Source organism: Siphateles boraxobius, unplaced genomic scaffold (genome assembly GCF_051911475.1).
Source record: "Siphateles boraxobius isolate OS27281-9 unplaced genomic scaffold, OSU_SipBor_1 30, whole genome shotgun sequence".
NCBI classification, from domain to species: Eukaryota; Metazoa; Chordata; class Actinopteri; order Cypriniformes; family Leuciscidae; genus Siphateles; species Siphateles boraxobius.
Window position 1 is genome coordinate 14,254,830 of NW_027508920.1, and position 13,862 is coordinate 14,268,691.

The 13,862-nt window shown below is 41.1% G+C and overlaps 1 protein-coding gene across 22 annotated transcripts in view; it reads left to right on the forward strand.

The window, feature by feature from the left end:
* Positions 1–13,862, forward strand: part of trip12 (thyroid hormone receptor interactor 12) — a 106,176-nt gene that overhangs the window by 38,913 nt on the left and 53,401 nt on the right. For all 22 annotated transcript variants that reach the window (XM_077248279.1, XM_077248290.1, XM_077248283.1 and 19 more), the window contains one exon: positions 25–923. In XM_077248279.1, the coding sequence (XP_077104394.1) occupies positions 25–923 (899 nt within the window). The remainder of the gene's footprint in view (positions 1–24; positions 924–13,862) is intronic.

Genomic DNA, 13,862 nt, shown 5'->3' on the forward strand with positions numbered 1-13,862 from the left:
TCCCCTTTCTGTTTGTTTTTACAGGAACAGTCTCTCTCTATCCGTGGGTTCACACTCGATCCCAGATCCAGATATAGAAGCAGCAGGAACTTCAGCCCAGCAAGGGAGACGGGAGGGCAGCAGCACCCGCGCTCTCAAACGCAGCTCCGCAACAGATCTCAACATCACCTTTTCGCCCAGCCCGGCCAAGCGGCCCAAAGCAGTGTCCAGCCACATTTCGGAAAGTTCAGCCAGTGGGCCATCGGCCCCCGCGACCTCACCTGAAGTTACAGAGCCGAAGAAGGCTCCAGCATCTGCCAGCACCAAGTCCAAAAAGAGACGGTTAGCAGCCGAGCCGGCTCCTGCAAGAGCCCTGAGCAAGAAGAGCGCGTCCTACCCTGGCCCCAGTGGGGTCTCGAGCACCCCCTCTCAAAAGCGCAAGAAGGCAGACGCCTCTTCGTTGTCGTCCTCTTCCTCCTCCCTCCCCAGCTCGAGCAGCGCGGCAGCCCCCCTGCCAGCCCGCAGCGAGGCCAGCCGGGCAGCCAAACCCACCAAGCTGGCGTCCAAATCGGCCGCCTCAGCCAAAGCTGGGTGTAGCACCGTGACTGACTCCTCCTCTTCCTGTGCCTCTTCCTCATCCTCATCTTCCTCTTCCTCCTCGGCCGCCACAGGCGCCAACAGCTGTGCCCCTCAGGGTGCCCGGCTAAAGCAGGGCAAGGACCAGAGCAAAGCGCGGCGGTCGCGCTCCGCGTCCTCCCCTTCCCCACGTAGGAGCAGCCGGGATAAAGAGCAAAACAAGGGTGCCGGCTCCTCCAAGTTTGACTGGACGTCCCGATTCAATTCCAAAGTCAACCTGCCAAAGCCCAAACTGTCCCTGCCAGGATCGGCCAAGGCTGAGACCTCCTCCAAGCCTGGGCCCTCCGGACTGCAGGCCAAACTAGCAAGTGAGTGTCCAAACTAAATAAAAAAAGAGTGTCCAAACTGCAAAACAGAGTGTCCAAACTGCAAAACAGAGTGTCCAAACTGCAAAACAGAGTGTTTCCTATCATTTGCTTCTGTATTTTTAAAGAGCTGTTCCAGGTTCAAAACAAGTTGGTCCTGTTAAGCACTTAGACTGAGATCATAAGTCTTTCCCATAGACCCACCAAGAACCACACATATACACATTCTATTATGTAATGTAGACTAAAAAAAAAAAATGAAGCTCTCAGGCAATTCATGGTGTGGGGTTCTCAAGTTCTGACAAAATAAGAGACTAAATAGTCTGAAGGTTGGTGTGTCTAGGCAATCTTATTGAGACTGGTTCCAGACTACTGACATTTTGGTATCATGACAGCACTAGTTCAATTTTATGGTACTGGTTTTGGTACCATAGAACAATCCACTGGAACCATTTTATTTAAGTATTTGAAAATAAAAATATTTAATTACTAAAGGCACAATATGTAAGATTTTTACACTAAAATCCACTAAAACAATGATATTCTGTTGATTTGTGTACTTGAGTTATCCCTGTAACTGTTTCCAACAAGGTTTAAATCCAGAGAAATCCGCATTTTTAACCAGTTCATTGCGTCGCCTGTCAATGACGTCATCCATGTTACCCTCGATTTACGGAAACCCTAAAGATGCTTTAATATATTATGCATTTTATTAGACAGGCGAGCAACTGTTTGGTTACATTTATCGACAGAAAACCAGTTATTTTTATATAGCTAAAGACGATTAGTCTTATTTTATCTATTTTAATTTACTGTGAATAACGTTTGTACCATGCCTCAGAGACAACACTATTTGTAGTTGTACTGGCTAACAGTAAAATCAGAAAGAGCTTTATTTGTAAGAACAAGAACACTGCATTTTAGAGCATTAGCTCATCCATGAACTTGAGTCCCATCGGATCGCTTTCCATCGGCTCTGGAAGTGAAAACGACAACTCGCATGATTCCACACTCATTCATGCCGCCATCAAGCTATGTCTTTGTTATTGTTTTGAATAAGTGACCTCTAGCGGTGAAACTTATATTAAAATTAAATTAAAATAAATAACACTGTAAAACAGCATATTTTCAATTTAATAAACAAACATTCCTTTAAAATAGGTAAGTAAACATTTAGTAATACATTGAACAAAGGAACACATTACATAAAACAACTGGCAGTTCTGTTAGTTTGCGTTTACATTTACATTATCAGATTTTTTTTTTTGTCCCGTCCATTGCTTTGTCAATAAAAGAAGTTTTAAATGACTAAAAGGCTCAACACTTAAAAAAAAAACACATTTTCACAGAGCATGCATACTTGTATGCACAGGAGCATTTGAAAGCAGCTGCTTATCTGCATGGCGAATTGAGTCAGTACTCGTTATTATTGGTCCTGCAGAAAAGCTGGTATTACCTTTTTTTTGTAAAAATCATTATCGCCTTGGTACCGAAGTGCCAGGATTTCTGACAACACTAATGGAATCAGGATGTGTATTAAGCGTTTGTGTAGCTGTAAAATCAGGGCTGGGCTCTTTTATCTAGATGTCAATGTGTGCACAGTCTTGAACACTATGGAGCTAGAAATGTGTCTTTATTACATGCGAGAAAATAAATGATCTGAGAGAAGAAAAAAAAAGTTTGAGAGAAAAAGTTATCACACTGATAGCTAAAAAAGCATTTCATGAGAGAAAAAAGAATATTTGAGAGAAAAAGTTTTCATACCAATAGCAAAAAATAATATTTGAGACTAAAAAAGTTTTGAGAGAAAGTATTTTCTCATAGAACATAAAAAAATATAAATTTGAAATTTTTTAAATTATTTCTGAGAAAAAAAATCTCTCTCAAAATACTTTGAAAAAAATCTCGAATATATATTTTTTGCTATCAGTGTGAAAAAATTTTCTCTAAAAATAAAAAGTGTTTCTCTCAAAACGCTTTTCTTTGCTCTCGATGCAATTTTTTGCTCTCGTGTCAGGATTTTGCTTTAGCTGTGAAAATTGTGTCATGGGCGGGGCCACGTTCTTTTTTTTCCTATTGGAACGTTCCTATTGGCCAGTCGGGTGAGCATCGTCTTGTCTTAGGAGTCGAACTGAATCATTACACCATTGTTCGCGTTCGGTTCACCTAGATAGATGCCGTCTCTGCAGATGATGACACACACACAACTCGATGGGTAGCTGGCTGAGCAAGTTCAGCATCACTGAAGATTACACATTAAACAATAGCACTCATGCAAGTTTACCTAGCATGATGGCTAATTAATAATTAGCTTTACTAGCGATTAGCAAGCTAATAATATAATACACATTCATTCATGAATATGAGTGCTATTTTTAATGTTTAATCTTCAGTGATGCTGAACTTGCTCAGCCAGCTAACATCCAGTTGTGTGTGTCATCATCTTACCCAAACATTGGAGTGTCCGTGCTCGACTTAGAGCTTAGATCAGGCCCAAAAAATCAAGCCCGATCCTACCCGAGCCCGTGCACGTTGTGTCCGAGCCCAGCCCGACGCATTAACAATAATTATGAGCCCGAGCCCGATTTAAACCCTGAGTCCCGACCATTTTAATACGTGGGTCGTTATAACTGACGTTCTCAACTACTTTCTATGTTACTTTCTCCTCCTCCTCTGTTCTGCACCTCAATACTTTCAAGTTAGCCTACGTGTCGCCATCATACACATCAGCATAAATGCTCCTGATAAATTATGTGTTATTAAAGCATTAACACACAAACCACTGTTATAACATAAAATCAAGCAACTACTGAGTGCATGGTTTGGCATGACTGAATGCGCGCAAAGTGCGCTCCCTGAAAAATCCCTAAAGCTGACATCAGTTCATCGCGATCTCACACATCTCTGTTATTATCAATGACGCTGACTGCACAATGAATCTTTCATAATATATACACTTTGTTTGTTATAATTTGAGGATTTGCCAGCATACAGAATTCAGCTCTGAACAAAAAGTCAGTTTTGAGCAGTGAGGGGAGACTATCTTAAATGGTTCTGATTGGCCATTGCGTTCAAGAAATCAACACATATGTCTGTGATTGGCTACATCGCTCAACGCTGCAAACATGTTATAAAACAAAACTCTGGCCTGTAAATCATTTGTATTTTGTTTTAGTTGTTCTTGTTGTTTTTCTGCAACAGATGAATAAAAATGTATTAGTTTTTATGTTTTATTCATAGATATTTCTAGTTTGCGGGAGTCCCACAAATCGTTTTATTCTCCCGGAACCCACACACACAGAGTGAGTGCATTACAGCCCGCGCTCGCACTCGGCCATCAAACCTAGTCCCGCGCCACACTCTCTTGCATTGGGAGTGCACGTCTCTAGATCAAAAGCCCGGCCTGGCCCGAGGATGGTGACGGGAAATATCGGCCCGAGGTCGGGCCTGGGCTCGGGCAGAGAATCTAAACTCTAAGGCAGAGACTGCATCTATCTAGGTGAACCGAACGCGAACAATGGTGTAATGATTCAGTTCGACTCCTAAGACAAGACGATGCTCACCCGACTGGCCAATAGGAACGTTCCAATAGGAAAAAAAGAACGTGGCCCCGCCCATGACACAATTTTCACAGCTAAAGCAAAATCCTGACACGAGAGCAAAAAATTGCATCGAGAGCAAAGAAAAGCGTTTTGAGAGAAACACTTTTTATTTTTAGAGAAAATGTTTTCACACTGATAGCAAAAATATATATTTGAGATTTTTTTTCCAAGTATTTTAAGAGAGATTTTTTTTCTCAGAAATAATTTAAAAAATTTCAAATTTATATTTTTTTATGTTCTATGAGAAAATACTTTCTCTCAAAACTTTTTTTAGTCTCAAATATTATTTTTTGCTATTGGTATGAAAACTTTTTCTCTCAAATATTCTTTTTTCTCTCATGAAATGCTTTTTTGCTATCAGTGTGATAACTTTCTCTCTCAAACTTTTTTTTTTCTCTCAGATCATTTATTTTCTCACATGTAATAAAGACACATTTCTAGCTCCATAGAACACAGCCTACATTTTACATCTAGGCTTCAGTTTCATCAGAGCTGCACATGTAGAAGACCAGCTGCAATGGTGCTAGAAGTGGACTTCAGTATTCAGACACCTGCTGGAAGTGAGGCAATGACACAAGCTTTTCCATGACAGATCTGATCTAGGTCTTCTGCAATGGTTTGTTTTGAGGATAAATATGATTCTCAGGTACTTTTGTTTTATTCCTTTCTGAATCTGGGTCATATTTCAGCCCAAAATCAAAAGGAAAACAGAGAGATAAATTAATTTTACAGGCCAAAAAAAATGTAGCATATCTTCCCACAAAATTTGTAGTGAAAACAAAATTACCAGTTCACAGTAAATAAATAAAAAAAGCATTTCTTTAGATTTTGGGGTAAAATATAACTTGTGTGTGTTCTTGACCTTTTTCATGGGATTCAATCTCACAGGCATGGTACATTGCTGGTATTTCTACTGTAATTTCACCTGATCCTTGACCTGAGGGTTAATATCCTGAGCAAACCAGCCTTCACAAATCAGTGTCTTCAGTAATGGCGTGATTGGTTGTGATGGGGATCATTTCTTGCCCCAGTAATAGCGGATGAAGGTTTGGTCATGGCAGGGGGAGCTGGTTCAGATTTCAGTCCAGTTCAGTGTCAGTGTCCTGGGCTAAAAATACCAGCCTCCTGCTGCCTTACAGTATTGTATGGACAAGAGTCGCGGCTGGATGTATGCTGAGGTAGGAAGGGCGTTTGGTATAGTAGTTATTTTCTGTGTGGATGAGCCTAGCAGAGCTTTGAAATATCAGATTGCCCAGAGGTGGGTCAGCACACTGGCATGCGTGGATATAGGCTTATGAGTGCTATTGGTAGGATGTTTAGGATCGCGTATTGGTTACATGTTTGTCTTGTCCCTGATTTATCCACTAATTGTTGCTTTAAAGTGTTCTGTGAAGGCTCATTGGAGGTGTTTATCTTGAGTAAGAGGTCATCCTGTGTAGACAGGTCAGGCTGGGTTGATAATGGAAAGACATGAAGAGTCACGGGAGGGCATACTGCCAAAGGGCAGGGGGCAGAACTTTGCCCAGAATAGACCCTCAGTGTTAGGGTTTGACCACCAGACTGGAGCTGTTGTGTGATTCATCTGACTTTACAGGGAAAGCACTGTCAGAGGTCTTTTAAAGGTTTTGTCTTTCATTTTTCCTTCACTTTCTTTCTATATCCAGCAGGCTGAGTGTTATGACGGTACATATATTGTGTATAAGATGAGCATTTGAAATATAACCCACTTCGACCAGTTTAGTTGTGATGCATTGTGCCACTCGCGTCTTGTATAACTCTCGGTTGTTAATGGTAGCTAAGCAAGATTAGCATTTTAATAGTGCATATTAATATAGAATTCAACCGATGTGCAGTTAAATGATCACAGGTTTCTCGCACATAGTGAAATGGCTTGATTTCACTTTGATTTTGATTTATTTGAAGATAAAAAATAATTATATATATATATATATATATATATATATATATATATATATATATATATATATATATATATATATATATATATATATAATTTTGTCAGACTAAATTTTGTTCACCAGGTCTGGCCAGACAGATTCATACTTTCACCTTGATTGGTTCACAGTGTTAATATTTTACACACTTAAGATGGGTTGTGCAAACAATAGATTGTCTTTCATACAGAAGATATTGTCTTCTGTCAGTGTGCTTCAATGCTGCCTGTGAAATTTTGCACTGCGTCCAAAAGCTTAGGCAATAGGGAGCTGACTTGTGTCGCTGTTTTATCAGGCAATGACTTTTGCAGGCAGCGTTTACACACAAAGGCACCAGACGATACTGATTTCTGAGGCAGCATTACAATCTACAGTGAAATAGAGAAAGCTCTAATAACTAAGTTAATATTTAATTACTACAATACTAATTTCTTGCTTGAAATGACATCAAAAGTGGAAAAAGTTGGTCAGAAACTTGCATTTACACAAACTGACCACCAACCCCAACTTTCAGATGCCATATTTTTTAAAGCTCAGCTGTCAAAGAATTGGAAACCGAGGATTGTGGGATATCATAGCCAGCAAAGGATACATCTATGCTGCCTTCAAAAACCGATCAGATGAAGATATCTCAGTATCTAGTAGTTGGATTCTGACATGCCTTGTTGCCTTCAGCTTTTGGATGTAACCTTTGTTTTGATAAGGAACTCTTGCGCTCAACTCTTCATTGGATGGCACATTATTTAAGACTGTTCCATTTGTTATACTACTGATATAATGTAAGATTGGCTGAAATGAAGTCTGAAAGAAAGGTTTCAAATTGATTTGTTGATTGATTTGATCTGTTCATCTATATGGATTATTTTACTCATTCTACTAGGACTGGGTGATAAAACGATAACGATAATTATTGCAATATAATTTTTCTCGTTAAAACGATATCATGAGTTCGATAAATGCTCGATAATGTTTATGCGCCAAAAGCGGATCGACCTTGTCCTACATAACGCTCGGTAGGACATCCAAGCCTGCGGGCGCTCTATGGCGCACTCTGAAGTCCCAGAACCCCAGTCCAAAAAACGCAGGGTTTCCCGCGGATGGGTCGGTTCCCCCACTCTCGAGGCTGCCCAGAATTCAAATCATATGAATTTGTTTCAGAGAGAGGATCTCTCTCCGCAGAGAGAATTAATCTCCCTGCAGAGAGAGAAAATCTCTCTTAACCCCGGCATGCTGCCCCTAGTGTGTCCACAAGGGAGCGCCATTGCATCATAAATGAGCCAGCTGGGCTTACACCGCTCCGTGGCGACTCGGATGGCTAGATGTCTCGACTCCCGAGTGGGTGATGCGTACAATAATGCAGGGTTACAGACTTCAGTTTGCTATGAAACCCCTGCATTTCAACGGCGTTCTCTCTTCACACGCGGAAGAGAGCGAAATATCCTCCCTCCTAGACAAGGGAGCGATTCAGTTGGTGCCCCCCAATCTGATAAATCAGGGATTTTATTCTCGTTATTTCCTGGTCCCAAAGAAGGACGGCTCTCTACGCCCAATCTTGGACCTCCGGGCGTTGGACAAACATTTGAGGAAATACAATTTCAGAATGCTAACCCATGGCTCGCTCGCGCCATAAAACAGAACAACTGGTTCACATCGGTCAATCTGAAAGATGCTTTCTTCCACATAAGCATTTACCCTCCACACAGGAAGTTTCTTCGTTTCGCCTACCAAGGCATATGTTACAAATTCACAGTTCTGCAGTTTGGACTCGCCCTAAGTCCTCGTTGCTTCTGTCTGTGTTCAGAGGCGGGTTTAGCACCCATGAGAATGTCAGGTCTGAGGATTTTGACATACATAGACGATTGGCCCATTATAGCCGATTCGGAAGAGAAAGTGGTGCAGGACACCTGCCGTGTGCTCGCGCACATCACGTCTCTCGGTTTCAGAGTAAAGAGCAAGAGCAATTTTATACCCAGTCAGAATGTCATTTTCCTGGGCTTGGAGTTGAACTCAGTCTCCATGCGAGCGTGTCTCTCTCAAGAGCGCGTTCTCTCTCAAATGGACTGTCTGTCACAGTTCAGAGAGGGCGCGAAAGTACAATATCGCACATGCCTCAGGCTGCAGGGTCTTATGGCTTCATCCAGCCAAGTTGTACCGCTGAGACTCCTGAGAATGAGAGCGTTCATGAAATGGGTTTTGTCACTACATTTCAGCCCGATACACGATCTTTACCGCTCTGTAACAGTGACGAGTGTCTGCTCTGCAACCCTGCGCCACTGGAAGAGCGCAGATTTTACGCACAGGGAACCCCTCTGGGGATGGTTATGATGTGAAAATTTGTGACGACGGATCCGTCCTTAACAGGCTGGGGTGCCACCCAGGAGGGCAGAACAGTGAACGGTCTGTGGCCGAGCAGACTACGTTCAGTGCACATAAATTATTTAGAGCTTATGACCATTTGGAAAGCTCTGAATCATTTTCAGCCTCATCTGCAGGGACATCATGTGCCTGACGCTGCGACAACACCACGGCTGTGGCTTATATCAACTGTCAGAGCGGCGTGCGCTCATCAAAACTTCACGCTCTAGCTTACAAGCTTTTGGTGTGGAGCAGGGTAGATGCACTGACCCACCCATGGCCCAGAGTGCTGCTGTATGCTTTTCCTCCCCTGTGCCTGATAATTCCCACACTGGCCAGGGTGAGAGAGCAGGGCCTGTCTCTAATTCTGATAGCACCCAGGTGGCCGAAAGCACCGTGGCTGGCGGAGATAATCCCTCTGTTACATGCTGAGCCGTGGCGAGCTATTGTCTCAAGCGAACAGGGAGATCTATCACCCACACCCGGACAGGGTAGCTCTCTGGGCCTGGCCCGTGAGAGGACGAACCTAAGCGCCGCGTGTAATTGCTACTATACAGAATGCCAGGGCCGTTTCTACACGGTCCTTTTATGGCTGCAAGTGTTCAAAGGGTGGTGTAATGGGCGTGGTCTCACATCTTATCAGTGCTTGGTTCCTGATATTGTGTTTCCCTCAAGACCTCATTGAAAAAGTGAGGGTTTTTTCCACAATTAAGGTCTACCTGGCTGCGATTTCGGCCTGTCATTTGGGTTTTGAGGGCTCAACAGTTTGGCAGCATCCTCTTATCCACAGATTTATGAAGGGTGCCCGTCGCTCTTTGCCAGTCATCAGGAGAACTGTTCCTGAGTGGGACCTTTCCATGGTGCTAGAGGCTCTGTCTCAGTTTCCTTTTGAGCCTCTGGCAAGTATTTCCCTGAAGTTGCTGTCTTTTAAGACAGTTTTGCTCTTGGCCTTGGCATCAGCTAAACGTGTCAGTGAGCTACATGCACTCTCGGTTCATTCCTCGTGCACTAAATTCTCTCTTAGTGGAGATAAGGTTTCCCTTAAGCCTAATCCGGCCTTCATGCCGAAATGCTTTCCTGCGTTCACTTCCGAGGTGTTGGAGCTGTCCGCTTTTCACCCTCCTCCTTTTTCCTCCCTGGAGGATCAGAGGCTAAATGCTCTGTGTCCCGTCCGTGCTTTACAGACATATATGACCAGTACCAGTGCTTTCCGGAAGAGCGACCAGGCTTTAGGCTTTCAGAACCTCACTGTGAGTGTATTGGGCAATCGGGGAGCTGTCCATGTCTCTCCCATAGGTGGATCTCGAACACGAGATGATGAAAGAGAACAGTAGGTTACTATTGTAACCCAAGTTCTCTGAAACATCGAGTGGAGAGATCCACCAGCTTTGCCCCGCTTGCCGCACGAGAAGCGAATATACTTACTGGAGGTTAGCAGCGCGTGCAAGCGGTATATACCCCTAGGTAAGGGGGCAGGACCTTACCGGGCATTGGCTGCGCGCTTCTGTCTGTCTAGCCAGACTTGGTGCAATTGGATGCTTCTGCAGAGGTCAGGTACGGATGTCCTTCCCATAGGTGGATCTCTCCACTCGATGTTTCAGAGAACCGGGGTTACGATAGTAACCTATTGTTATAGAAGGCCTTTTAATCGACAGATCACCAACAGGGCTTGACAATAAGGACTCTCAGATTTAAATATTCAAGCGCACGTAGACGTAAAAGTACCTGCGCCTACGTTTGGTATATACTCGCGTGCTGTGTGATAAGTTTTGTGTACACAGCAACGTGCATCCAAAGCGCACGCTCAGAGCGCCGCATCTCACAGCGCGACTGTAGGCTACTCTATCACGTCTTCCTGAGCATGAACGGTCACATTAGGGCCATATCGAGTTTATATGTACGATATATCGATATGTTTTTAATATTCAACATTTAATATTTAATATTTAATATACAATATTCGTTTATATTGATAAACCGTTTGATATGAGGGCATCTGAAAAATAGCGAAGGTGGCAGTGATCTGTGGGGAAAGTCAGTTATCCAAATCATATATTAAGGGCTTTAAAATAGCTAGTAAGATATAACACTTATAGTTACAGCGGCTTGCCCTGTCAGATGCTCTGATGGTGCTGACTAAAAGATAGATAGCCTACTTGCGCTGTTTAATGTTGATGTAGTGTTTTCCTTGGTGCATAACTTGCATTTCACAAGTATATTCTTCATCTGTAAATTTTAGAAACTCTTGGAAATATTTCATCATAAACATAGTTGGTTGTGTCTTAAGTGAGCGTTAACGTGGGATAAGATGCATGTGTACATTTTGGATCTGTGCAGCTCTTAAAGTGACAGCTGCCTATTTATCCTGCTGCTGTCTGTTATTATGTTTATCAGACAAAAGACTAGTTTAGACCATGAAAACCTGAAAAGAACTTTATTTCATTTGAATATCTTTGTTCTGTTGTATTTTTTTGTGCTATTGCTCATAATTTGATTTTGTTCTTATTTTATTACTGACTGTCTTTAACCCTTTGATGCACAAGCTATGAAAACCCCTTCTAATGCACAACATGGGTCTAAAAAGACCCGCATTCATTTCCTATGTTATTTCAGTCATGGCTGAATGTTTCTTTGCTGAATTTTTTTAATATATCCATTTTATCATTTGTTTTTCCAGGTATTCATTAAATATCTTGTTTTTGATTTCCACAAATCATTGTTTGTTTCATTTCTTACTTTATAAACAAACACAGTTTTTGTATTTCTACATCAATTTTACATACATGGGTCTAAAATGACCCGTATTCATTTCCTATGTTATTTCAGGTGGCTTTGACAGTTACAGATTTTAAAATCAAAAAGGCGGGGAAAAAAGGACCCTAAACTCTTAACACATAGAACCATTTCAGCATATGAAGGCTTATTCAAGACGATACGGTTCTTAATAGAACTTTTAGGCCTATTACATGTAAATAAGCTTTAAAGGGGCATTCGGTAACTATTTCAACTTAATAAAACCGTTTAGAAATCATTTGGATGGTTTAATAACCTGTTCTGGTAAAAATGGTGACTTTCCCCGCTCCCCCCAATATTCCTTGGCGGAAAACCAACCTTGCAACATGAGGACTAACGTCCCGGTAAGATGGAAATAGGAAGTCTCATGAGAAACGAGAACGAGCGAGAAATACAGACTGCTTTACAGCAATTCGACATAAACGCACACGCCGCCCTCAATGTGTATTAAGTATTACCCACCTTGGTAGACATAGGTCCACACAATAAAGTTGGCCGGCTCTGATAATAAAAAATGCACATGAGCAGCGGTAGGAAGGGGGAGGGAGAAAAAAAAATGTCGTTTTTTTTTTCGACATTGTTGTGAAATATATGCCCCACAGCTGTAGGGGGAGCTCGTTGAGAAAACATGCGACAACAAAAGTGAAAATCAGCAAAGAAATCGCTAGAGTTGCTGAGTTCCCCTTTAATTACCCATCTTTTTTTAATGTAGCTAACATTAGCTAGCTAGAATAGAATGTCAACAGCTAGCTAGTTAATAGTATTGGATATGTTTCTCTTTCTCAAGTAATTTCTCACTAGGATTTCATGGTCAAGGTAACCATAGCCTAATATTCAAATATTATGTCCAGTTATCTTTTACAAAATATCAAATATTTTCTGTGGTTAAAATAAAATAAGACTTGCATCAAATATACAAAAGCAGCTGTGTTAAGTTGTGAAATGTGTGGCAGGTGTATAGTATGTAATACTATAGAAATAGTATTTATGCATTAAAAATATGTTCCTACTTGCAAAAATGTGCAAATATCAAAGGTTTCTATATGGGTCTTTTTTTACCCATGTATGTAAAATTGATGTAGAAATACAAAAACTGTGTTTGTTTGTAAAGAAAGGAAACATAAATATCAATATGTAATGAATATCTGAAATAACAAATGATAAAATACATATATTTTTTAAAGATTCAGCAAAGAAACACTCAGCCATGACTGAAATTACATAGGAAATGAATACGGGTCATTTTAGACCCGTGTATGTAAAATTGATGTAGAAATACAGAAACTGTGTTTGTTTATAAAGTAAGAAAGGAAACATAAACATACTGATTTGGGGAAATCAAAAACAAGATATTTAATGAATACCTGGAATAACAAATTATAAAATGCATATATTTTAAAGATTCAGAAAAGAAACACTCAGCCATGACTGAAATAACAAAGGAAATGAATACGGGTCTTTTTAGATCCATGTTGTGCATTAGAAGGGTAGTGTATAATAAAAATAAGGATTTGTGATGATCAAAAACAAATTAATTGAAGAATACCTGGAATACTGAAAGATAAAATTAATTTCTTGTAAAGATATAGGAAATTAAAACTCAGTCGGGTCACTTTAGACCCATGTTGTGCATCAAAGGGTAGACAATATTTAAAAGGTATGAGTTGGGCTAGTAGTTTTTGGTGTCATGACCTTATTTATTAAGGTTAGGCTACATGGATTAAAAACAACTAAAACAATAACTAGGCCTATTTTATTTATTACTTTTTTTTATGTTGGGACCAGTGAAAATTTTGGCTGGGCAAGTAAAAATTTGAACCACTCGCCCGACCGGGCCAGTAGAAAAAATCCTTAGCTTTGAGCCCTGACCAACATTCACCATGGATTTAATGTAGTAAAGCTAACTGTAACCATGGTACTGTGGCAGAAATAGTCAAATGTTTTTTTTTTTTTTTTATTAATTTTTTTATTATACATAGTTCCTGACTCTCTGTGGTCATTAAAAATCCCAAGATGTCCTCCGAAAAAGAGTAGGGGTATAACCCCGTCATCCTGGCCAAATTTGCCCCTTGGTCTCTGTCCATCATGGCCTCCTAATCATCCCCATATAAACACTGATTGGCTTCATCACTGTCTCCTCTCCACCAGTAAGCTGGTGGATGCTGCACATTGGTGATTTTTTAGGAGATTCCCCCTTCCATGTTAAGTGCTTTGAGTAACTAGAAAAGCGCTATATA